The sequence below is a fragment of the Haematobia irritans genome, chromosome 5 (assembly GCF_050003625.1).
Source record: "Haematobia irritans isolate KBUSLIRL chromosome 5, ASM5000362v1, whole genome shotgun sequence".
Taxonomy (NCBI): domain Eukaryota; kingdom Metazoa; phylum Arthropoda; class Insecta; order Diptera; family Muscidae; genus Haematobia; species Haematobia irritans.
In genome coordinates this window covers 52,828,143-52,856,127 of record NC_134401.1, presented here as the reverse complement: position 1 = coordinate 52,856,127, position 27,985 = coordinate 52,828,143, and the positions used below count along the sequence as shown (strand labels likewise).

The following is a 27,985-nucleotide window of genomic DNA, read 5'->3' as shown; positions in this document are numbered from 1 at the left end:
CGCCTTCCGCCATCTTGGTTGAGAGCATCTCTCACTTTACTTGTTATCGATAAGCCAATTGGTGCGGTTGCAAATTTATCCATATCGTTGGAAATTATAGGTAATATTGTTTACCATTAATTATAATAGAAAACACCTTAATAAAACCTTCTGCTCTTGTTATATATTGAAAATATTAAACTATCGTGTTTTTATTTTTCCCTATATTTCCATACTTTTCGCATTCGGCGAACATTTTGATCCATTCGTACCGGATAATTGGACTTCGGAGTGGAAGAATTGGTTTAACCGGTGTTTTTCTTGGTTTTTGTTATAGACACAGTCCACCTGACCTGGTCATCAATTTCACCTTAAACTCAAACCAATCAGTTCATCATCCTCAACATCTGTTTCATCGTTTTATAAGGTAAGTGCAGTGCATTTTCCCTTATAAAGTGAGTTCGCGGTCGGTGCAACAACAAATATAGTGGTCGTCCGTCCATTTAAAGAAAAAAAAAGGTTGTTTTACAACGCTACGCGATCGGTTTTTATTATAAATATTCCTAAAAGTGGTGTACAAGTTCAGTGATATCAGTGAATATTAGTGTTTTTTTATTTAAAGTGGTTTATTTGCATTTATTTGCGTGAAAATATCGTTTTTCATTGTTTTTAAGTAAATTTTCATTTGCCGACGGCAAAACGCATTCAAGGTTTTTGTTTTTGTATTTCCATTTTGACGTCTGTGCAAATAATTTCGGAGAGAAATAACTTAAAGTACATATTTTCACCACTTTCGTACACTAATATTCACTATACACATATATCACTCTCTTTGTTTCGTATATTCACCACTTTTTCGCGTTTTCTGTGCTGAAATTTCATTTATTAATTATTGTTTCGTTCATTTGCATACATTTGAGAACATACAAAAGCTTTTATTTTGTTTTGTTCTCATCAGTGTTGCGCTCTTAGTCGATTGCTATAGTATAGTGACTAATCGGGCACATCTCGTACTATCGTGTTATCGGATATCGATCATCATTTGAATTCTTAAGGGGGCTATACACTACGTGTAATTCCCACATTAGAATTCAAGTTGAATTCAAAGGTTTGAATATTTCCCGGTTGGAATCGGGGCTTGAATTAAAACTCGGTATATTTTGAAACTTTTACGCTCTCACACTGAGAGAAATTATTCGATCATTCAAATATTTGGTAAATTTTGAATATTTATTGGACAGGTATTTATTATTATTGATTTATTTATACCTTTGTTTATTATTATTATTATTATAATTTTTCTTGTGTCAAGCGTTCGGGGGTAATATTTTGTGCACCCTACATTCAGTATTTTCGGTTTCTGCGAACGTTTGATCTTTTGTCGGATTTTCGCGAGTTGTGGACTCGAATTAATCTTTGTAACTCGAGTTACTTTTGCGTATTTTGCTATTTTTATTGAACGGAACCTTGTCTGAGTTTGGTAATTTTATTGGCCGTTGCTTCTTGGCTATATTGTAATTTCGTATTTGGTTACATTCTTCAATTTGGTAGTTGAACGTAAAGTTAGAATGTCTGTATCTCCCTTTGATCGCTTTATTCGCGTTTCGGACGCTCTTATTAAATTCCACGCCCATTTTAATGCCATGAAAGATGAGGAGTTAGACGTCTATAGCCTCGAGATTCGAAGTGAGGAATTGGGGAAGTTGTGGACAAAGGTTCAGGATTGCTTTGAGGAATGCGTGGCTAGTTTACAGGGTGCCGGAACAACGCAAACGAGCGATATTGAATCGGTGGACGGGAAATATGACGCGTCCCATCAGGCTTATATGAATTGTTTGTCCGCGATAAATCGAAAATTGGGCCAGTTTCGTCGGTCACGTAGATCATCGATCACTTCGTCTGCGTCTTCGGTCGTTGCAGCATCGAGACGGAGTATCGGGTCTCATAAATCGACTCAAGGATCCGAAGCGATTTGGGCTAATAACGCGACTACTTCGATACCGGCTGATCGGGATGGGCAGTCGCTGCCTAATGGCAAAGCCGGGTTTAGGGGTGAAGTGGCCGTTAGTGGCCCTCCACTTTGTGATATGGTTCACAATTTGGCGTTGCCACCGTGCGATACGGATGTATTTGAGGGCAATTTTCTAGACTGGCCTACATTCCGGGATTTGTTTCAAGCAGTTTATGTTAACAATTCAAGATTAACGGACGTCGAGCGTTTGTGTCATCTTGTGCGGAAGACCAGTGGCGAAGCTAGGGAAATTGTCTCGAAGTTTCCGCTGACACATCGAAGTTTTGCCCTCGCGTGGAAGGCCCTCGTTGATGCATACGACAATAAGCGGGTTCTAGTTCACAATCAACTTAAGTCTCTCTTTGCAATTTCGGCAGTATCGGTAGAGACAAGTGCGGGTTTGAAATCGATTCAACGTGGAATCAATGGCTGTCTTTCGGCATTGAATACGTACGAAGTTTCGACCGATAATTGGGACCAGATACTCGTTTTTATTTGCCTTCAACGTTTGCCGCGGCTCACACAGACTCTTTGGGAGCAGAGTGTTAGGGACAAATCAGCCCTTTCGTCGTGGGCGGATTTAGACGCTTTTTTGTCCGAAAGGGTTCGTACGTTGATGTGTTTGCATGATTTGCGGGAAGACACGTCTTCGAAGCGTTCTCAGGAAAAGAAGGTAAAAGCGCATTTTACCAATGCGTCTTCTTCTAAATCGTCGCGTGCTTCGTCGGAATCTAAGTGCGTTATTTGTCCTAAACATAATCATAGACTTTCGGCTTGCGTTAAATTTGGTAAACTCTCGGTATCGGAACGTTACATAGTGGTAAAACGTAACCGGTTGTGCTTGAATTGCTTAATGAAAGGTCATGAGATGAAGGATTGTCCAAGACAATATTCGTGTGCAAAATGTAATTCGAGACATCATTCGCTATTGCATCGCGATTCTACGCCGTCTAATAGCGCGACTTCGGCGACGGGTTCGACCAACACCTTGTCGAGTTCAGCGGCTAGTTTTCAACCGAGAACTATGCCTTCGGTTGATCAGCCGCAACCTTCTACCTCGTCGGCGTGCCTACCTCGCCAGGCATTTCATACGACGCAAAATAGGGCCGTGCTTTTGGGAACTGCGATGATTAATATCATGCACGATGGGGTTTCATATCCGGCACGCGCTTTGATTGACCCCGCTTCAGAATCTTCGTTTCTGACGGAACGCTTTCGAAATCGGGTGAAACTACCGGTTCACGCGGCTAATGTTACAATTTCGGGGGTAAATAGCGCAATTTCGGCCAAATCGAGTAAAATGTGTAATTTGAAAATCGGATCTCCACTCAACGCGTCGGTTTTGTTGGAAACTATGGCTATAGTGCTCCAATCTATATCCGGGAATTTACCTTCCTTTACGGTGTCGCAGGAAGTTTTGTCTCAGATTCCGGATATTCGCTTAGCTGATCCGAATCTTTTCGTGTCGAGACCGGTCGATATTCTACTAGGCGCTGACTTGTACCCGAGAATACTATTAGAAGGTTGCCGGCAGATTGCGGCTCAATCATTGATAGCACAGAACAGTGTTTTCGGCTGGCTAGTAACGGGTCCGATTTCTACATCGCAAATTCAAACATTTACTACGACTATAGCGGTTGATGAAGAGGAAAATTTAGATAGAACGCTTTTACGGTTTTGGGAGTTGGAGGAAACACCACGTAAAGGGGTTTTGTCCCCCTCCGATAAGTTCTGTGAGGAAAATTACGTTCGGACAACGCGCAGAGATTCGGAAGGTAGATATATAGTTACACTTCCGCTAAAGGAAGAGCTCGGTCCTCGTGGATATTTGGGTGAGTCCCGAACAACTGCTTTGAGGCAATTTTATCGTAATGAATCGTCATTATCGAAAAGGCCGGACGTGAAATCAGTTTATGATAGTGTTGTTAAAGAATATTTGCATTTGGATCACATGAGGCCAGTATCCGCCATTTCTGCAAGTGATACACTTTCGTGTTATCTTCCACATCATCCTGTCATTAACCTCGAGAAGAAGACTTCCAAACTTCGCGTCGTATTTAATGCGTCTAATAAAACGTCCAACGGGAATAGTCTTAACGATATCCTTCACGTAGGTCCCACTTTGCAGCAGGACTTAGTCCTTCTTATTGTGCGATGGCGACTATTTAAATACGTGTTCAACTGCGATATTACACAGATGTATAGGCAGATTCGAGTGGACTCTTCTCATGCTCCGTTGCAGAGAATTGTTTTTAGGGATTCTCCGACAAGGACAGTCCAGGACTATGAACTACAAACGGTGACCTTCGGTGTAAACTGTGCACCATATCTCGCGATACGGACACTGTTACAGTTAGCTGAAGACACTGAGGAGGAGTTTCCACTCGCGGCCGATATATTACGTAAATGTATGTACGTTGATGACGTTTTGACCGGAACTCATGACCTTGAAACTGCGATAATGGCTCGGGATCAATTAATCGCGGCGCTTGCGACGGCTAAATTTGAACTGCGGAAATGGACATCGAATTATAGAGAAATTTTAGATTCACTACCGCCGGAATATTTGGTTGATGCTCAATTGCTGGCATTTGTCGAGGCTAGCAATTCGAAACCATTGGGTGTGAGATGGAATGCTCAATTGGATGCATTCTACTTCGCGGTCGAGCCTATAGCAAAAAGGTGTGGATACACTAAACGGGAAGTGTTGTCGGCTATCGCGAAATTATTCGACCCTGTCGGTTGGTTAGGTCCAGTGATAATTGTGGCAAAGATTATCATGCAGAAGGTTTGGCTTGATCGCGTCGGCTGGGATGAAATACTGCCTTCGGCAACGGCATCCGAGTGGGAAAAATTTGTAGATAGTTATCCGGATGTCAATTCGATAAATATTCCTCGGTGGATTCGTTACACACCGTGCACTTCGGCCGAGCTTCACGTATTTTCAGATGCCTCGGTTAAGGCATACGCGGGGGTAGTATATATTCGAGTTTTGGCCCCAAATGGCGAGATTGTCGTTAATTTGCTATCGTGCAAGACGAAAGTTGCTCCGTTGAAATCGGTTTCTTTGCCTCGTTTGGAGCTTTGCGGCGCTGTTTTAGCGTCCGAACTCGCAAGAACGGTCATTCGAGAAATCGGTATTGATTTTGGTCGAATTTATTGTTGGACGGATTCGACTATTGTACTAGCCTGGTTAAAGAAAACGCCTTCGGCTTGGACAACATTTGTCGCGAATAGGGTATGTCGCATTCAGGAGAACGTCGGTGGTACGAATTGGTATCATGTGAGGTCGGAGGATAATCCTGCTGATCTTGGCAGCCGCGGTGTGTCCCCTTCGGATTTGGCCGCCTCTCGACTTTGGTGGCATGGGCCTCAGTGGCTATCGTGTAGTCAATCGGAATGGCCGGTTCGTGACACTTCCTCTTTTGACACCGACGTAGAAATTCGGTCTGTGAAGGCACATGCTTCTTTCGTTAATTCATACGAGGATGTTCTCGATAGATTTTCTTCTCTGGATAGAGCGCTGCGTGTTATCTCATATGTTATGAGATTCTTTTATCGGACGCATCCCGCTCATAGGCGTGATTGTAGCTATGCGGATCACAGTTTATCATCGTCTGAGATTAGGGCAACTAAAAGTCGCTTGATAGTGCTTGCTCAAAAAATGAATTATGGTAATGAATATAAGGACTTGATGGATAGGTCTTCGTTAGGTACTGGCAGTTCACTTGTTTCTTTGAACCCGTTCCTTGATGAAATGGGTGTAATGCGGATGTATGGTCGTTTGAGCCGCTCGCCTATTCTTTCGTATTCGGAGCGGCACCCTATAATTTTGCCCTACAGCTGTCGATTCACGAAGCTTTTGGTGGAATTTGTTCATTTGATTTCCATTCATGGAGGAAATCAGTTGATGTTGCGTATTCTTCGTATTGAATACTGGATACCTCGGGTGAGGAATCTTATTCGTTCGGTTATACATAGGTGTAAACCATGTCTTTTGGAGAGGAAACGGGTTTGTAGTCAGGTGATGGCTCCTCTTCCTCCGGAAAGAACTGTTCTCGACAGACCTTTTACTACGACTGGCGTAGACTATGCAGGCCCCTTTGAGGTGAAGTCGTTCACCGGACGTTATTGTCGCATAACTAAAGGTTATGTGTGCGTTTTCGTGTGTTTTGCTACTAGGGCGATTCATTTGGAAGCGGTTTCCGACTTGTCGACTGCCGGCTTTCTTGCGGCATTTCATACGTTTGTTGCTCGTCGGGGTTGTCCTGCGACCATTTTCTCGGACAATGGGACAAATTTTGTCGGTGCGTCGCGTGAGCTTGAACGAAATTTCCGGGATGTAATTAGGGGAAGCAGTGATGTCGTGTCCTCTAAGTTTGCACACCAGGGCCTATCGTGGCGATTTATCCCAGCTGGTGCGCCTCATATGGGAGGCCTTTGGGAAGCTGGGGTGAAGAGTTTTAAGTTGCATTTCAGAAGGCAAATAGGGAATGTTCGTTTCACGTTTGAAGAGTTTTCGACGGTGTTGGCTCGTATTGAGGCTTGTTTGAATTCAAGACCTCTTTGTCCCCAATCGGATAACCCGCAGGAGCTTGACGCTTTGACACCGGGTCATTTTCTTATAGGTGCCCCTCTACTCGCCCCTGCTGAGCCAGTTATAACCGAACAGCCTCTTTCGTTGGTGAATCGGTTTCGTAAGGTACAGGCTCTTGCACAACAGTTTTGTGTACGTTGGAAAGAGGAATATTTGAAGAATCTGCATATGAGATATAAGTGGAAATTTCCTCAGCGCGATGTTATGGTAAATGACCTAGTCGTTATTCGTCATGAACAGCTTCCACCAACTTCTTGGAAATTAGGTCGAGTCGTGTCGGTTCACCCGGGCGTAGATGGTCACATTCGGGTCGCGGATATACGTACGGAGAATGGCGTTGTAAGACGACCTATAGCTAAGTTGGTCTCATTGACCGACACTTCGGCGAACTCTTTGTAATTCGTATATTTTCTCGCAGTATCATGGAAAATACCTCGTGCTTCGCTGACGACTTGGAAAATTTCGAGGTTATTATGGATCAATCGGATGATGATACTGCGTGCCCCCTTGATATGTCGGCGGTCGAACGGGCATTGTTGGAGGAGCCGATGGCGATACCGTCGCCTGCCATTCCGGAGGTTCAGCTATCGCCCCAAGAAATTGAGAGTCCACCTCCGGTAGTTGTGGATGAGCCCGTGGTGGCGCCTGCTGTAGTAGAGGCTACTGATGTTGGTCGAACTCCTGCTCAATTGGTTTGCAGGGTTTGTGGAGGTCGTCACGCATTGCGGCGGTGTCGGAAGTTCCTCTCTCTTTCGATTGAGAAGAGGATACGTATGGTGGTACGACATCGCTATTGCTACAGATGTCTAGCACAGACCCACCAGTCGAAGGATTGTCCTAGCCGGCGTAGGTGCCCCAGTTGCTCCGGGGACCACAATGTTTTGTTACACGCTGCGGCTGTGGCGCCTCGAATTGAACATGGGAGCTCGAGGTCTGCTCAGCGGATTCGTAGTGGGAGCCATACGAATCGTCCGTCCGATCTTGCTGTGGCACGGTCATATTCCGATTTTGGCGGCGTCGGAGTTCTGCCTCTGCAGAATGTCGTTACTCTGGCGCCCAGCCTCGTAGTCCGCGTGTCCCCCCATGGTGTGTCCGTTCCGGTCCGTGCAGTAATCGACAACTGCGCGCGCCAAAGCCAAATCTGTCGTTCTATGGTCGAGAACTTAGGGCTACCGGTTACAAATATTGAGGGGGTCCAATTTTGCCGGTTGACAGTATCGTCCGCTTATGATCCAGAGCAGCGACTGACGTTTACTGCTCGTGTGCACGATCTAGGTCGTGTGTTGACCCCCGCCGAAGCCGTGCCAGAACGGATCAAGGAATCCTTTTTGGGATTACCTTTGGCAGATCCGCAATTTTACCGAGTGGGACGGGTTGCGATCGTTTTTGGTCCTGAGGTGTATGGGCGAATCATAACACATAGGGTGTATACGTCGCCCGGTCTCCCGGTGGCTCATTATACAATCTTCGGTTGGGTTCTGTCCGGGTTGTGTAACTGCTAGGGTAAATGCGCGAGAGCCCCCCTTTTGGGTTCTAACGGCCCCCTTTTGGCCATCGTTTTATTGTATCTCTTCGCGAGAGCCCCCTTTTTGGGGTTCCAACGGGTCCCCTTTTGACCCATCGATATATTGTCGCGAGAGCCCCCCTTTTGGGTTCTACCAGGTCCCCTTCTGACCTTACGTAATTATTTTTATTAGTTTTTTTTTGTAATCTAGTCTTAGGTTGAATTTGGAAAGATAAATGAATTAATAAATTGGATTTATGGTAAATGAACAGAAGGAAACTCACTTTTCACTGCACTTAGCCTCATTTTGTATTTTAAGTTTAGTTTTAGTTACAACATACCTTGATGTTGCAAGGCGGCCGGCAATGTTTAAGTTCGAGTAAAGATTAATTGGACTTAATAGTGTTCGTTAGAATTTGTATACTACTTTTTGGTACATCCCTGCCAGAGTAGAAATGTCATAATTTGAATATTAATTTATCTTGTCAAAAGCCCCGCCTTCCGCCATCTTGGTTGAGAGCATCTCTCACTTTACTTGTTATCGATAAGCCAATTGGTGCGGTTGCAAATTTATCCATATCGTTGGAAATTATAGGTAATATTGTTTACCATTAATTATAATAGAAAACACCTTAATAAAACCTTCTGCTCTTGTTATATATTGAAAATATTAAACTATCGTGTTTTTATTTTTCCCTATATTTCCATACTTTTCGCATTCGGCGAACAGGGCCATATCGGTCCACTTTTACGTATAGCCCCCATATAAAGGGACCCTCAGATTTGGCTTGTGGAGCCTCTAACAGAAGCATATTTCTTCCGATCCGGCTGAAATTTGGTACATGGTGTTGGTATATGGTCTCTAACAATCATGCAAAAATTGGTCCACATCGGTCCATAATTATATATAGCCCCCATATAAACCGATCCCCAGATTTGACTTGTGGAGCCTCTAAGAGAAGCATATTTCATCCGATCCGGCTGAAATTTGGTACATGGTGTTGGTATATGGTCTCTAACAATCATGCAAAAATTGGTCCACATCGGTCCATAATTATATATAGACCCCATATAAACCGATCCCCAGATTTGGCTTGTGCAGCCTCTAAGAGAAGCATATTTCATCCGATCCGGCTGAAATTTGGTACATGGTGTTGGTATATGGTCTCTAATAATCATGCAAAAATTGGTCCACATCGGTTCATAATTATATATAGCCCCCATATAAACCGATCCCCAGATTTGGCTTGCGAAGTCTCCAAGAGAAGCAAATTTCATCCAATTCGGTTGTAACTTTGAACATAGTGTTAGTATATGATCTTTAACAACCGTGCCAGAATTGGTCCATATCGGTCCATAATTATATATAGCCCCCATATAAAACGTTCTCCAGATTTGACCTCCGGAGCCTCTTGGAGGAGCAAAATTCATCCGATCCGGTTCAAATTAGGAACGTGGTGTTAGTATATGGTCGCTAACAACCATACTAAAATTGGTCCAATCACACAAAAATTGGTCCATATCGATTCATAATCGTGGTTGCCACTAGAGCAAAAAATAATCTACCAAAATTTTATTTATATAGAAAATTTTTTCAAAATTTTATTTCTATAGAAAATTTTGTCAAAAATTTATTTCTAGATTTTTTCTAGATTTGGTTCATAATAAAATTTTCATCATTGTCAAAATTTTATTTCTATAGAAAATTTTGTTCAAATTTTATTCGGTTCATAATCATGGTTGCCACTCGAGCCAAAAATAATCTACCATGATTTTATTTCTATAGAATATTTTGTCAAAAGTTTATTTCTATAGAAAATTTTGTTAATATTTTATTTCTGTAGAAATTTTTGTCAAATTTTTTTTTCTAAAGAAAATTTTGTTAATATTTTATTTCTGTAGAAATTTTTGTCAAATTTTATTTCTATAGAAAATTTTGTTAAAATTTTATTTCTGTAGAAAATTTTATCAAAATTTTATGTCTACTTTGTCAAACTGAATTATATACGTATTGGATCGATCTTTTTTGATTTAATATATACCACGTATGGATACCTTGCCATCGGCAAGCGTTACCGCAACTTAAGTAATTCGATTGTGGATGACAGTGTTTAGAAGAAGTTTCTACGCAATCCATGATGGAGGGTACATAAGCTTCGGCCTGGCCGAACTTACGGCCGTATATACTTGTTTTTTCTCACCTCATCTAACCGATAATTGATTGCAAGACAGAATTGAATTTTGTTGTTCTGTAAATTGTTAGCCAAATTAAAAGTGATGTTATGTTCATGCCACTACTACTACAAACAATCCCATAGTTCCTAGGCCAATACCAAACAATTTCAATCCACATCCAACATGTTGAGGAAAAAGAGTCCTAAGCCTAGTGGTCATTCTACAGGATCTCCTCCTCCTCCACCACACTCTAATGCATTTGTAATGGCTCTTGCACAAATGCACTTAACATCTAAACACGTCGAGACTAGCTAAATATTGCAATACTAGCGAAGTCGTCATCATAGCCGCCGCCGCTACGTAATTAAATATGGACACATGTTACCGCTGATATGTTGAACGTAGAGCATAGAAACGACGTTTATATGGAGCACATAAACATCCCAATATATTTATTGTCACCTCTGAATTGAATTTGGATTGACGCCTGCGATTTAATCGGCAATTTAGTGTAGATGCGTTTGTTGCCATTGCTTTTACCTTTGGGGGTTGTCATTATGAGTGGAATTCGTTAATAACGAAGATTTTAAAGATGATATAAAAATTGAGGATGACATTGCGAGAATAAAGATCCCCTTTATTCTCGCAATTTATGTGATTTTTGGAAATATTTTTGTAAATAAAGTAAATAACTTGCAATTACTTTATAAAGTCTAATCTCATGAAACAGAGATCTCATGTAATGAACAAAAATAAAGGGTGATTCTTTTGAGGTTAGGATTTTCATGCATTAGTATTTGACAGATCACGTGGGATTTCAGACATGGTGTCAAAGAGAAAGATGCTCAGTATGCTTTGACATTTCATCATGAATAGACTTACTAACGAGCAACGCTTGCAAATCATTGAATTTTATTACCAAAATCAGTGGCAGAAAATCCGCTTTTTTATCGACAAATTTTGTTCAGCGATGAGGCTCATTTCTGGTTGAATGGCTACGTAAATAAGCAAAATTGCCGCATTTGGAGTGAAGAGCAACCAGAAGCCGTTCAAGAACTGCCCATGCATCCCGAAAAATGCACTGTTTGGTGTGGTTTGTACGCTGGTGGAATCATTGGACCGTATTTTTTCAAAGATGCTGTTGGACGCAACGTTACGGTGAATGGCGATCGCTATCGTTCGATGCTAACAAACTTTTTGTTGCCAATAATGGAAGAACTGAACTTGGTTGACATGTGGTTTCAACAAGATGGCGCTACATGCCACACAGCTCGCGATTCTATGGCCATTTTGAGGGAAAACTTCGGAGAACAATTCATCTCAAGAAATGGACCGGTAAGTTGGCCACCAAGATCATGCGATTTGACGCCTTTAGACTATTTTTTGTGGGGCTACGTCAAGTCTAAAGTCTACAGAAATAAGCCAGCAACTATTCCAGCTTTGGAAGACAACATTTCCGAAGAAATTCGGGCTATTCCGGCCGAAATGCTCGAAAAAGTTGCCCAAAATTGGACTTTCCGAATGGACCACCTAAGACGCAGCCGCGGTCAACATTTAAATGAAATTATCTTCAAAAAGTAAATGTCATGGACCAATCTAACGTTTCAAATAAAGAACCGATGAGATTTTGCAAATTTTATGCGTTTTTTTTTAAAAAAAAGTTATCAAGCTCTTAACAAATCACCCTTTATAAACAGATCCCCCTTAGCACAGTTCATGGAGAAGAACTGCTGATAAAATATTGAACTCATATTGTGTTACGTAACCTTAATTTTAGAATGTAAAATCTATATCATCTAAAATTTTTAATTTTTTTTTAAGTATCTGAGGCCACTTTTTCAAAATATTCGTTAATTTATTCTACTTTTGGGGATTCTCCTGTAATCTCTCTTTGGTTTTATTCGCTTAGTTAGGATTGTGGGAGACCATCATCTAAGAGCACAACTCTTTCTTCAATTCCCTTATTGGATTATTCGCATGGCTCGGATGTAAAGAGAGCTTTCTAATGAGCATCTGTGAGAACGATTTATGGGAAAATTGTACACGATGAGAATCCTATACTTTAGTTGTAAGTATAAATAAATTAAATTATTTAATTCCTCGTATTATGATATTCGGACTATATAATGACACAAAATGGAGTCTGGTATGGTTTATGGAGTCTGGTATGGTTTATAATTAAATAATATTGATTACATGAGTTTTAACGGAGAGAGTACAGTGTTAACGTTATATCTCACTAACTGTTAGTTTAGGTATAATGACTTTCTGCTGTTACTCATTCTAGCTTATGATTATGACTAAATTACATCACATAATATAGACCCTACAGATCATAGATTTCTGATAGCTCCGTTATCACACGGATCAAAGTCTATGTTCTCCGACTATATAGTGATAGAATGTACACTAAAGATAGACAAAAGCACATTGCTTTGATTGCTGTTAACTATGGAGGAGTATGAGACACTAACAAATCAAATGTTACTACTCGGATGTGAGTACCAAACATGAATTCTAATAGAAAATGTACAACGTGTCTTGCATCCATAAATACACAACTATGATGGAAGAGAAATCAAGTCAATAAGTGAACAACCACTACAAATAAATACAAGTGTACAATAGATGTGTTTTAACATTACTCATTTTAAAACGCCATAGAAAATTTCGGCAAAAATTCTTTATTATAGAAAATGTTGTCACTATTTTTTGGTGTAGGAAATTTTGTCAAAATTTCTTTTTTAAAGGAAATTTAACCAAAATTTATTTGGTTTTTTTAAAATTTCTTTGCTATAAAAAATTTCGTCAACAGTAGGTTAGGTTAGGTTATGTGGCAGCCCGATGTATCAGGCTCAGTTAGACTATTCAGTCCATTGTGATACCACAGTGGTGAACTTCTCTCTTATCACTGAGTTCTGCCCGATTCCATGTTAAGCTCAATGACAAGGGACCTCCTTTTTATAGCCGAGTCCGAACGGCGTTCCACATTCCAGTGAAACCACTTAGAGAAGCTTTGAAACCCTCAGAAATGTCACCAGCATTACTGAGGTGGGATAATCCACCACTGAAAAACTTTTTGGTGTTCGGTCGTAGCAGGAATCGAACCCACGACCTTGTGTATGCAAGGCGGGCATGCTAACCATTGCACCACGGTGGCTCAACAGTATCAAAATTGGTCTTAATTTCGTCAAAAGTTCTTTATACACTAATAGAAAAAGTTTCGTTATATTAACGAATTGTGTCGTTAAAAGCCAGCCAATGAAACAATTTCGTTAATAGAACGAACTTTTTCGTTAATATAACGAATTTTCTGCAAATCAACGTAACGTTTCGTACTATTAACGAATATTTTCATTGTATTAATGAAAGTGTTTCGTTATATCATTGAACATTTTTCGTTGGCTGAATTTGAATGAAATTGTGTAGTATCAAATTTGGTCAAAATATTTGTGCTATAAGAACATTTTTTTTTAATTTTGTAAAAATTTCTGTAAAAATTTTGTAAATATTTCCTTACTAAAGAACATTTTTTAAAAATTAATTTGATATAAGAAATTACGTCAAAATTGCTTTACTAATGGGAATTATGTAATATTTTTTTTTTCAAAAGATTGTAATTTTTTCTCTGTCAATAGGAAATTATGTAAAAATTTCATTACATAAATTTCGTCAAAATTTCCTTGCTATTTCCTAATTGTCAAATTTTTTTAAAATAGAAAATGCTTTAATAATTTCTTTGCTATAAGACCTTTTTTCTAAATTTCGAAATTAAATTTTGTATTTTTTTTGCTATAGGATTTTTTAAATTTCTTTACTACAGAAAATTTTGTAAAAATTTCTTTGTTATAGGAAATTTAGTCAAAATTTCTGTACTAAAGGGAAATTTTGTAACAATGCGAAATTTCTGTAAAATGCTTTTTCCTATAGAAAATTTCGTCAAAACATCTTTTCTTTAGGAAATTTTATAAAAACTTCTTTTGTATAGGAAATTTTGTCAAAATTTCGCTGTAGAAAGGAAATTTTCTAAAAAATTCTTTGCTATAAAAAATTTCATAACAATGTATTTGCCAAAAGAAATTTTGTATAAATTTCATTGCTTTAGGAAACTTCGTAAATTTTTATGCTGTTGCAACTTTCGTCAAAATTTCATTGCTGTAAAAATTGTGTCAAAACTTTCTTTACTAAGTTCGAAATTTGATCAAAATTTCTGTGCTATAGGAACATTTTTTTCAAAATTTCGTCAAAATTGCTTTACTAATTTCTTTGTTTTCCAAAAGTTTGTACAAATTTTCTTTGCTAGAGGAAATTTTGTAAAACTTTCATTATATAGAAAATTCCGTCAAAGCTTTTTTGCTATTTCTTAATTGTCAAAATTTCTTTACTATAGAAATATTTTTTCAAAATTTTCTAAAAATTTCTTTACTAAATAAAATTTTGTAAAAATTTCTTTACTAAAGAATTTTTTTTTAAAATTTCATTGCTATAGTAAATTTTGTCAAAATTGCTTTGCTATGTTAATTTCTTTGCTTTCCAAAAGCTGTTCTTTGCTATAGGAATTTTTTGTAGAAATTTCATTATATAGAAAATTTCGTCAAAATATCCTTGCTATTTTCTAATTGTCAAAATTTCTTTACTATAGGAAATTTTTAAATAGGAAATTTTCGTTGCTAAAGGACATTTTGTCTAAATTTCTGTTCTAGTTAAATTTTTTTAATTTTTATACCCACCACCATAGAATGGTGATAGGGGTATAATAAGTTTGTCATTCCGTTTGTAACACATCGAAACATTGATGTCCGACTATATAAAGTATATATATTCTTGATCAGGGAGAAATTCTAAGACATTATAAGCATGTCCGTCTGTCTGTCAGTTGTAAACACGCTGCAGTCTGCAATAAAGGAGCTATCGTCCTGAAATTTGGCGCACGCAGGCCATGTTCGAATGTGGGCTATATCGGTCCAGGTTTTGATATAGCTCCCATAAAAACCGATGCCCCGATTTGGGGTCTTGGGCTTATAGAAACCTTAGTTTTTATCCAATTTGCCTGAAATTGGAAATCTAGAGGTATTCTATGACCATAAAGAGGTGTGCCGAAAATGGTGAGTACTGGTTCATGTTTTGATATAGCCCCCATATAGACCTATCTCCCGATTTTACTTCTTGGGTTTCTAGAACCCGTATTTTTTATCCAATTTGCCTGAAATTGGAAATCTAGACGTATTCTCGGACCATAAAGAGATGTGCCGAAAATGGTGAGTACCGGTCCATGTTTTGATATAGCCCCTATATAGACCGGTCTCCCGATTTCACTTCTTGGGCTTCAAGAATCCGTAGTTTTTATCTAATTTGCCTGAAAGAGGTATTCTAGGACCATAAAAAGGTGTGCCGAAAATGGTGCGTATCGGTCCATGGTTTGGTACAGCCTCTATATAGACCGATTTTACTTCTTGGGCTTCTAGAGTACGAAGGTGTTATCCAATTTGCCTGAAATTTGATATTTAGAGGTATTCTAGGGCCATAAAGAGGTGTACCGAAAATGGTGAGTATCGGTCCACGTTTTCATATATAGCCGATCTCCCGATTATACTTCTTGGGCTTCTAGAATCCGCAGTTTTTATCCAATTTGCCCGAAATTGGAAATCTGGAGGTATTCTAGGACCTTAAAGAGGTGTGCCGAATATATTGTGTATCGATACAGTTTGTGATATAGGCCCCCATTAGACCGATCTCCCGATTTAACTCCTAGGGTTTCTAGAAATTGTAGTTTTTATCCGATTTGCCACAAATTCAAAATATACTGGCATTTTATACCCACGAAAAAGTGTATATGATTTAGTTTTTATCGGTCCATTTGGTAAGACTTCCATATAGACCGATTTCAGATCTTGAGGGTACAGAATATGCACTGATCATGAAAATTGCTTGAAACCGAATGTAAAATTTCCAGATTTTATTTCTCGTACTCATTTAAATTATTGGGGTAAAAAACTACAGATTTTAGATGTCGAATCAAGGCGTTATTTCACCACTTTCTTGCACACTTACAAGATATGTTTATGATTCCTCTAAAACTCAAACAAAAAATGGTTATTTTAATTTCAGAATCTGATCTAATCTTCATAGGTAAAATCTTTACATATATCTTCGAGAAGCGTACTTGTTGAACTAATCTGCTTGGGAAAATATCTGTCATGAAACCCCCCTGAAATTTTCAAAGGAAACTATGCTATTAGATTCATGGTGGTGGGTATTTAAAATTCGGCCCGGCCGAATTTACTACTGTATATACTTGTCTTTTTTTTGCTATATATATTACTATAGAAAAATTTCGTAAATGTTTCTTTGTTATAAGAAATTTTGTCACAATTTCTTTATAAACTGAAATTTTGTAGCAACGACTTTGCTATAGAAAATTTCTTCAAAATTAGGAAATTTTATAAAAACTTCTTTTCTGTAGGAAATTTTGTCAAAATTTCGTTGTAGAAAGGAATTTTTTTGCTTTAAGAAAGTTCGTCAAATTTACTTTGTTGTAGGAAAGATTGTAAAAATGTCTTTGCTACAAGGATTTTTGTCAAAATGTCTTTGCTATAGGGAATTTTGTTAAAATTTCTTTACTAAGTTGTCTAAATTTCTTTGCTAAAAGAAATTTTGTCTTCTTTGAAATGTCTTTGCTATGGGATATTTTGCTATAGGAAATAGAAGTATATAAATTTTGTCAAAATATCTTTGCTGTAGAAAATTTCGTCAACATTTGTTTACTAAATGATATTTTGATTTCAGCTTAAAACCATGCGTTGCTTAAACTACAAGAACAGCTTAACCAACGAAAAGGTTTTTTTGTCAAAATTCCAGTACAATCGAAATTTTGTAAAACTAACCTAACCTAACCTTCATGACTGTAGGAAATTTTATTAGAATTTGTTTACTGTGCCAAATTTTGTCAAAATTTCTTTTCTACCGGAAAGTTTATTTGCTTAAGAAATTTTGTTTTAACAATTTCTTTCGTATGTAAAATTTCCTCAAAATTTCTTTGCTATTGGAAAATTTGTTAAACATCGTTGCTATGCTATACGAAATTTTCTCAAATTTAGCTAACCATGGGATTTTTTTTCTATACAAAATTTTCTTTTATAAAATTTTTTTGTGAAAATTTCTTGACAGTAGGAAAAAATTTTAAAGTTTCCTGGATATACTAAATTTTTCATTTCATTTATATGAGAAATGTTATCCAACCTTCTTTGCTATAGGAAATTTTTTTATACCCTCCACCATAGGATGGGGGTATCTTAACTTTGTCATTCCGTTAGTAACACATCGAAATATTGCTCTAAGACCCCGCAAAGTATATATATTCTGGGTCGCGCTGAAACTCTGAGTCGATATGAGCATGTCCGTCCGTCCGTCCGTCTGTTGAAATCACGCTAACTTCCGAACGAAACAAGCTATAGACTTGAAACTTGGCACAATCAGTTGTTATTAATGTAGGTCGGATGGTATTACAAATGGGCCATATCGGTCCACTTTTACGTATAGCCCCCATATAAACGGACCCGAAAATTTGGCTTGCGATTGCTCTAAGAGATGCAAATTTCATCCGATCCACGTGAATGGTGTTAGTATATGGTCTCTAACAACCATGCAAAAATTGGTCTACATTGGTCCATAATTACATATAGCCCCCATATAAACCGATCCCCCGATTTGGCTTGCGGAGCCTCCAAGAGAAGCAAATTTCAACCGATCCGCCTGCAAAATGGTAGATGGTGTTAGTATATGGTATCTAATGACCATGCAAAAATTGGTCCACATCGGTCAATAATTATATATAGCCCCCATATAAACCGATCACCAGATTTGACCTCCGGAGCCTCTTGGAAGACCAAAATTCATCTGATTCAGTTGAAATTTGGTACGTGGTGTTAATATATGGCCTCAAACACCCATGCAAAAATTGGTCGAAATCGGTCAATAATTATATATAGGCCCCATATAAACCGGTCCCCAGATTTGACCTCCGGAGCCTCTTGGAAGAGCAATATTCATCCGATCTGGTTGAAATTTGGTACGTGATGTTAGTATATGGTATCCAACAACCATGCAGGAATTGGTTCATATCAGTCCATAATTATATATTGCCCCCATATAAACCGATCCCCAGACTTGACCTCTGGTGCCTTTTGGAGAAGCAAAATTCATCCGATCTGGTTGAAATTTGGTACGTGGTGGTAGTATATGATATTTAACAACCATGCCAAAAGTGGTCCATATCAGTCCATAATCATATATAGTCCCCATATAAACCGATCCCGAGATTTGGTTTTGGAGCCTCTTGCAGGAGCAAATTTCATCCGAGTCAGTTGAAATTTGGTACATTGTGCTAGTATCTGGCCTTTAACAACCATGCCTAACTAGGTCCATATTTTTGATTGATTGGGGATCAGATAAATCGATCCCCAATCACACAAAAATTGGTCCATATCAAGTTCATAATTGTATATAGCCCCCATATAAGCGACGCCCATATTTCAATTCTGGCTCTCTACGTACCGTGCAAAAGTCCATTTCGATTCGTAATTACTTGTAGACTTACCTATACATAACTTTTTTGTCTAATATATACCACGTATGGACTAACTCACAATTTAGAAAACGATGTTAAGAAGTTTTAAGATACCACAACCCAAGTAATTCGATTGTGGATGACAGTCTTTCGTAGAAGTTTCTACGCAATCCATGGTGGAGGGTACATAAGATTCGGCCTGGCCGAACTTACGGCCGTATATACTTGTTTTTAATTTCTTAGCTATAGGAAATATTGTCGAATGTTCGATGCTATTGAAGATTTTGTTAAATTTTTTTGCTATAGGAAAATTTTCACAAAATTCTTGGATGTAGAAAATTTTGTAAATATTTTCTGGATGCACGATTTTTTTCAAAATTTACTTGCCATAGGAAGCTTTGCCAAAATTCCTTTGCTATAGGAAATTTTCTACACACTTTATTATGTTATAGGAAATTTTCTCAAAATTACATTACTGTAGGAAATTTTGTTAAAATTTTTTGTCTGTAGGATATTTTTATAAAAATTTCTTTTCTATAGGAAATTTTTTAAAAATTTCTTTCCCACGGGAAATTTGGTCAATATTTCTTTGCAATAGGAAAATTTGTAAAAATATCGTTGCTATAGGAAGTTCTATCAAAATTTCATAGCTATAACAAATTTTGCCAAAATTTATTCGCTGTAGGAAATTTTGTCAAATTTCTTTACTAAAGAAAATTTTGTTAAAATATTTTTGGTGTAGAATATTTTGTAAAAATTTATTTGCTATAGTAAATTTTGTTTAAATTTCTTTGCTATAAACAAGTGTGTCATTAGTTCTAGCTGTATGAAATTTGAAAAAAAACAAGTATATACGGCCGTAAGTTCGGCCAGGCCGAAGCTTATGTACCCTCCATCATGGATTGCGTAGAAACTTCTTCTAAACACTGCCATCCACAATCGAATTACTTAAGTTGCGGTAACGCTTGCCGATGGCAAGGTATCTTAAAACCTCCTAACACCATCTTCTAAATTGTATGTCCATACGTGGTATATATTAAATCAAAAAAGATCGATCCAATACGTATATAATTCAGTTTGACAAAGTAGACATAAAATTTTGACAAAATTTTCTACAGAAAGAAAATATTAAAAAATTTTCTATGGAAATAAAATTTTCACAAAATTGTCTATAGAAATAAAAATTTTGACAAAATTTTCTATAGAAAGAAAATTTTGACAAAAATTTCTACAGAAATGAAATTTTAACAAAATTTTCTATAGAAATAAACTTTTGAAAAAATTTCTATAGAAATAAAATCTTGGTCGATTATTTTTGGCTCGAGTGGCAACTATGATTATGAACCGAATAAAATTTGAACAAAATTTTCTATAGAAATAAAATTTTGACAAAATTTTCTATAGAAATGAAATTTTGACAATGATGAAAATTTTATTTTGAACCGAATAAAATTTAAACAAAATTTTCTCTAGAAATACAATTTTGACAACATTTTCTATAGAAATAAAATTTTGGTAGATTATTTTTGGCTCTAGTGGCAACCATGATTATGAACCGATATGGACCAATTTTTGTGTGATTGGACCAATTTTGGTATGGTTGTTAGCGACCATATACTAACACCACGTTCCTAATTTGAACCGGATCGGATGAATTTTGCTCCTCCAAGAGGCTCCGGAGGTCAAATCTGGAGAACGTTTCATATGGGGGCTATATATAATTATGGACCGATATGGACCAATTCTGGCACGGTTGTTAAAGATCATATACTAACACCATGTTCCAAATTACAACCGGATTGGATGAAATTTGCTTCTCTTGGAGACTTCGCAAGCCAAATCTGGGGATCGGTTTATATGGGGGCTATACATAATTATGAACCGATGTGGACCAATTTTTGCATGATTGTTAGAGACCATATACCAATATCATGTACCAAATTTCAGGCGGATCGGATAAAATTTGCTTCTCTTTGAGGCTCCGCAACCGAAATCTGGGGATCGGTTTATATGGGCGCTATATATAATTATGGACCGATGTGGACCAATTTTTGCACGGTTGTTAGAGACCATATGCTGACACCATGTACCAAATTTCAGCCGGATCGGATGAAATTTGCTTCTCTTTGAGGCTCCGCAAGCCAAAATCTGGGGATCGGTTTATATGGGGGCTATATATAATTATTTACTAATGTGGACCAATTTTTGCATGATTTTTAGAGACCATATACCAATATCATGTACCAAATTTCAGGCGGATCGGATAAAATTTGCTTCTCTTTGAGGCTCCGCAACCGAAATCTGGGGATCGGTTTATATGGGGGCTATATATAATTATAGACCGATGTGAAACAATTTTTGCATGGTTGTTAGAGACCATATACCAACACCATATACCAAATTTCAGCCGGATCGGATGAAATATGCTTCTGTTAGAGACTCCAAAAAGCAAATCTGGGGATCGGTTTATATGGGGGCTATATATAATTATGGACCGATGTGGACCAATTTTTGCATGATTGTTAGAGACCATATACCAACACCATATACCAAATTTCAGCCGGATCGGATGAAATATGCCTCTGTTAGAGGCTCCACAAGCCAAATCTGAGGGTCCCTTTATATGGGGGCTATACGTAAAAGTGGACCGATATGGCCCATTTTCAATACCATCCGACCTACATCGATAACAACTACTTGTGCCAAGTTTCAAGTCGATAGCTTGTTTCGTTCGGAAGTTAGCGTGATTTCAACAGACGGACGGACGGACGGACGGACGGACGGACGGACGGACATGCTTAGATCGACTTAGAATTTCACCACGACCCAGAATATATATACTTTATGGGGTTTTAGAGCAATATTTCGATGTGTTACAAACGGAATGACAAAGTTAATATACCCCCATCCTATGATGGAGGGTATAAAAAGATCGATCCAATACGTATATAATTCAGTTTGACAAAGTAGACATAAAATTTTGACAAAATGTTCTACAGAAATAAAATTTTAACAAAATTTTCTATAGAAATAAAATTTTCACAAAATTTTCTATTGAAATAAAAATTTTGACAAAATTTCTATAGAAAGAAAGTTTTGACAAAAATTTCTACAGAAATAAAATTTTAAAAAAATTTTCTATAGAAATAAACTTTTGACAAAATTTTCTATAGAAATAAAATCTTGGTAGATTACTTTTAGCTCGAGTGGCAACCATGATTATGAACCGAATAAAATTTTCTATTGAAATAAAATTTTTACAAAATTCTCTATAGAAATAAAATTTTGACAATGATGAAAATTTTATTATGAACCGAATAAAATTTTAACAAAAGTTTCTCTAGAAATAAATTTTTGACAAAATTTTCTATAGAAATAAAACTTTGACAAAATTTTCTATAGAAATAAAATTTTGGTAGATTATTTTTGGCTCTAGTAGCAACCATGATTATGAACCGATATGGACCAATTTTTGTGTGATTGGACCAATTTTGATATGGTTGTTAGCGACCATGCCTAATTTGAACCGGATCGGATGAATTTTGCTCCTCCAAGAGGCTCCGGAGGTCAAATCTGGAGAATGTTTTATATGGGGGCTATATATAATTATGGACCGATATGAACCAATTCTGTCACGGTTGTTAAAGATCATATACTAACACCATGTTCAAAATTACAACCGGATTGGATGAAATTTGCTTCTCTTGGAGACTTCGCAAGCCAAATCTGGGGACCGGTTTATATGGGGGCTATATATAATTATGAACCGATGTGGACCAATTTTTGCATGGTTGTTAGAGACCATATACCAATACCATGTACCAAATTTCGGGCGGATCGGAAGCAATTTGCTTCTCTTTGAGGCTCCGCAACCCAAATCTGGGGATCGGTTTATATGGGCGCCATATATAATTATGGACCGATGTGGACCAATTTTTGCACGGTTGTTAGACACCATATACCAATACCATGTACCAAATTTCAGCCGGATCGGATGCAATTTGCTCCTCTTTGAGGCTTCGCAAGCCAAATCTGGAGATCGGTTTATATGGGGTCTATATATAATTATGGACCGATGTGGACCAATGTTTGCATGGTTGTTAGAGACCATATAACAACATCATGTACCAAATTTCAGCCGGATCAGATGAAATTTGCTTCTCTTTGAGGCTCCGCAAGTCAAATCTGGGGATCGGTTTATATGGGGGCTATATATAATTATGGACCGATGTGGACCAATTTTTGCATGATTGTTAGAGACCATATACCAACATCATGTACCAAATTTCAGCCGGATCGGATGAAATTTTCTTCTCTTTGAGGCTCCGCAAGCCAAATCTGTGGATCGGTTTATATGGGGGCTATATATAATTATGGACCGATGTGAACCAATTTTTGCATGGTTGTTAGAGACCATATACCAACACTATCTACCAAATTTCAGCCGGATCGGATGAAATTTGCTTCTCTTTTAGGCTCCGCAAGCCAAATCTGGGGATCGGTTTATATGGGGGCTATATATAAGTATGGACCGATGTGGACCAATTTTTGCATGGTTGTTAGAGAGCATATACCAAAATCATATTCCAAATTTCAGCCGGATCGGATGAAATATGCCTCTGTTAGAGGCTCCACAAGCCAAATCTGAGGGTCCCTTTATATGGGGGCTATACGTAAAAGTGGACCGATATGGCCCATTTTCAATACCATCCGACCTACATCGATAACAACTACTTGTGCCAAGTTTCAAGTCGATAGCTTGTTTCGTTCGGAAGTTAGCGTGATTTCAACAGACGGACGGACGGACGGACATGCTTAGATCGACTTAGAATTTCACCACGACCCAGAATATATATACTTTATGGGGTTTTAGAGCAATATTTCGATGTGTTACAAACGGAATGACGAAGTTAATATACCCCCATCCTATGATGGAGGGTATAAAAATCTTTACTATGGAAAGTTCTTCTTTGATAAGGAAAATTTTATAATAATTGTATGCTATAAGAAATTTTCTAAAAGTTTGTTGCCTATGAAATTTTGTGCTCGTAGAAAATTTTGTTAAAAGTTCCTTGCTATAAAAAATTGTTGTGAAGATTTCTTGATTGTAGGAAAAAAGCTTAAAATTTCCTGGCTATAAGAAATTTTTCATTTCATTCATATGGACGATTTTTTTCAAAATTTACTTGCCAAAGGAAGCTTTGCCAAAATTGCTTTGCTATAGGAAATTTTCTACACACTTTATTATGTTGTAAAAATTACATTACTGTAGGAAATTTTGTTAAAATTTTTTGTGTGTAGGAAATAGGAAAATTTGTAAAAATATCGTTGCTATAGGAAATGCTGTCAAAATTTCATATCTATAACATATTTTGCCAAAATTTATTCGCTGTAAGAAATTTTGTCAAAATTCTTTACTAAAGAAAATTTTGTTAAAATATTTTTGGTATAGAAAATTTTGTCCAAATTTATTTGCTATAGTAAATTTTGGTTAAATATCTTTGCTACAAGGAATTTTGTAATTAGTTCCTAGCTGTATGAAATTTGAAAAAAAAAAACTTTGCTATGGAAAAATTTCTTTGATAAGGGAAATTTTATAAAAATTTTATGATATACGAAATTTTCTCAAATTTTGTTGCCCATGAAATTTTGTGCCTGTTGAAAATTTTGTTGAAAGTTCCTTGCTATAAAAAATTGTTGTGAAGATTTCTTGACTGTAGGAAAAAATTTTAAAGTTTCCCGACTATGGGAAATTTTTCATTTCATTCGTATAAGAAATTTCATCAAAACTTCTTTGCTGTAGGAACTTTTTTTTAATTTCTTAGGTATAGAAAATATTGAAAACATTCCAATGTTAGGTTAGGTTTGGTGGCAGCCCGATGTATCAGGCTCACTTAGACTATTCAGTCCATTGTGATACCACATTGGTGAACTTCTCTCTTATCACTGAGTGCTGCCCGATTCGATGTTAAGATCAATGACAAGGGACCTCCTTTTTATAGCCGAGTCCGAACGGCGTTCCACATTGCAGTGAGAGAAGCTTTGAAACCCTCAGAAATGTCACCAGCATTACTGAGGTGGGATAATCCACCGCTGAAAAACTTTTTGGTGTTCGGTCGAAGCAGGAATCGAACCCACGATCTTGTGTATGCAAGGCGGGTATGCTAACCATTGCACCACGGTGGCTCCCACCGAATTCGTCGAATGTTCGATACTATTGAAAATTACCTTAAGATTGGTTTCCTATAGGAATATTTTTAAAAAAAATTCTTGGCTGTAGAAAATTTTGTAAATATTTTGTATATTTTATCAAAATTTACTTGCCATAGGATGCTTTGCCAAAATTGCTTTGCTATAGGAAATTTTGTCAAAACTACATTACTATTGGAAATTTTGTTAAAATTTGGTAAATCTTCCGAAAACTTAAAAAAAAAACTCTGCTGTTATAGAAATTCAGATGATTTTTCCAATGTAACATGATTGCTGTTCTCATCTCGATATGGAACTGCAATGCGCATTTTCAAATAATTTAGTAAACATTTTCGCATTAGATGTGATAGACATTTACAGGAAAGGTACTTTGGTTTGGGGCAGAAGTATAGAAATAAGCATTACCCACATTTGTTCATACATTACCCCAAAACATTATATTTCAATCAAAAACGTTTGATGTTCAAACCAAAATTCCTTTCTATGTATAGCCCATCCCCAAGAAGGGCCAACATATCGAACTCCTAACCAAACATATTTTATTGCCTAGCTTTTCTATTTGTTGGAGATATTCATCACACATCCATAGAAAACGGGGGAGGGGGGCAAAGTGGAGATATATGGAACCACATGATTGCAAACATTTGGTGTGACCCTGTCAGTCAGTCATACCACGTTCCATCCACACTCCATGTATGTTCGTAATTTTCCAAATGTACGGTGATTTACGAGTATTTTGCATAATTGATGACTAATCTATTTAACCAACCTCCCCTTGGCACAACACTTCCGTACTTCCTTCCTTCCTTCCATTCGGAAATAATATTTCCTCTAAATTATTACCGCCCATGTCCATTTCACCAATAACGAGATCTGAATTGAATACGAGCATTTCGTTTGACATGATTAGAAGTGGGGCCATTTGCCAAAGAGTATGGTGTGCGCCAGCAAATAGGCAGCAGACAAATGAACATGACAGACTTAAATGCCCTCCACAAATTATGTTAAAGTGGTCAACAATTAACGGCCATAATCAATGCCATAAATATGCAATACAAATTTATTCAAATGACGATAATTTTTTCAAATGTATATTATTGGGAAAATTATGGCAGTGAAGAGGGAAAAAGCAAATGATGGGATGAAAATTGAATTTTTTACTTAGGTTTTAAATTTTGCAAAAAATTTCATTAAAGTAGAAAACTTTGTCTGTAGTCTCGCTTCAATAGAATCTTGTAAAAATTCAATATTCATAGGACTTTTTGGAAAAGTTGTATTCCTATAGGAAATTTTGTTCACATTTCATTTGTATGGTTAATTGTGGTAAAATTTCTATAAGAAATTTTGTCAAATTTTCATTTCTGTAGAAAATTTTGTCAAATTTTCTATAGCAAAATTTGGGAAATGTTTACAGAATTTAATTTCTATAGCATTTTTTTAAAAGAAAATTTTGTCAAAATTTAATTTCTATAAGAATTTTGTCAAACTTCATTTCAATGGGAACATTTTGCAGAATTCCATTTATACAGATAGGAATTTTTACAGAACTTCAATTAGCAATTTTCGGAAATTGTTACAGAGTTAAATTTCTATAGAAACTTTTGACAAATTTTAATTTCTTTAGGATTTTTTTTTTTAATTTCATTTCTATAGGAATATTTATGAAAACTTCATTTCTGTAGGAAATTTTTCACAAAATTTCATTTCGACAGAAAATTTTCTCAAACTTTCATTTATATATGAAATTTTGCCAAGTTACATTTTTATAGAAAATTTTGTCAAAATTTAATTTTTTTAAGAATTTTTTGTTGAATTTCATTTCTTGGGGAAATATAGCCACAAATTATTTTCTAAAGAAAATTTTCTCAGAATTTCATTTCTATAGTAATTTTTTTTTAAATTTCATTTCTATAGGAAATTTTGTCAAAATCTCATTTCTATAGGAAATTTTCCAAAAAATTTCATTTCAATGGGAATTTTTTACAGAACTTCATCTCTATAGCAACATTTGTCAAATTTTCATTTCTATATGAATTTTTATCAAAAATTAATTTCTATAGAAAATTTTTGTCAAAATTTCATTTTCTCAAAATTTCATTTCGATAGGAAATTTTCTCAAAATTTCATTTCCATAGGAAATTTTCTCAAAATTTCATTTTTATAGAAAATTTTCTAAAAAAATTTCATTTCTATATGATTGTTTTTATACCCTCCACCATAGGATGGGTTCCCGATTCCCAAAAAAAAAATCTACCAAAATTTTATTTCTATAGAAAATTTTGTCAAAATTTTATTTCTATAGAAACTTTTGTCAAAATGTCATTTCTATAGAAATATTTATGAAAACTTCATTTCTGTAGGAAATTTTTCTCAAAATTTCATTTCGATAAGAAATTTTCTCAAACTTTCATTTATATATGAAATTTTGCCAAATTACAATTTTATAGAAAATTTTGTCAAAATTTATTTTTATAAGAATTTTTTGTTGAATTTCCTTTCTTGGGGAAATTTAGCCACAAATTTTTTCAAAATTTCATTTCTATAGGCAATTTTGTCAAAATCTTATTTCTATAGGAAATTTTCCAAAAAAAAATTTTTATGGGAATTTTTTACAGAATTTCATCTCTATAGTAATATTTGTCAAATTTTCTCTTCTATATGAATTTTTATCAAAAATTTATTTCTTTAGAAAATTTTTGTCAAAATTTTATTCCGAGAAATTTTCTCAAAATTTCATTTCGACAGGAAATTTTATCAAAATTTCATTTCCATAGGAAATTTTCTCAAAATTTCATTTCCATAGGAAATTTTCTCAAAATTTCATTTTTATAGAAAATTTTGTAAAAATTTCTATAGGATTGTTAATATTACCACCATAGGATGGGGGTATATTAACTTTGTCATTCCGTTTGTAACACACCGAAATATTGCTCTAAGACCCCA

At 36.4% G+C, this 27,985-nt stretch overlaps 2 protein-coding genes across 2 annotated transcripts; both read left to right on the top strand.

Moving 5' to 3' along the window:
* The first annotated feature begins 53 nt into the window (after nt 1-53).
* Nucleotides 54-8,313, top strand: LOC142240978 (uncharacterized). Its single transcript, XM_075312724.1, has 3 exons — nt 54-100; nt 317-406; nt 7,006-8,313. The coding sequence occupies exon 3, from the start codon at nt 7,010-7,012 to the stop codon at nt 8,087-8,089; it is 1,080 nt and encodes a 359-aa protein (XP_075168839.1). The 5' UTR covers nt 54-100; nt 317-406; nt 7,006-7,009; the 3' UTR covers nt 8,090-8,313.
* Nucleotides 1,548-6,986, top strand: LOC142239688 (uncharacterized). Its single transcript, XM_075311473.1, has one exon. The coding sequence runs from the start codon at nt 1,548-1,550 to the stop codon at nt 6,984-6,986; it is 5,439 nt and encodes a 1,812-aa protein (XP_075167588.1).
* Nucleotides 8,314-27,985: the final 19,672 nt, after the last annotated feature.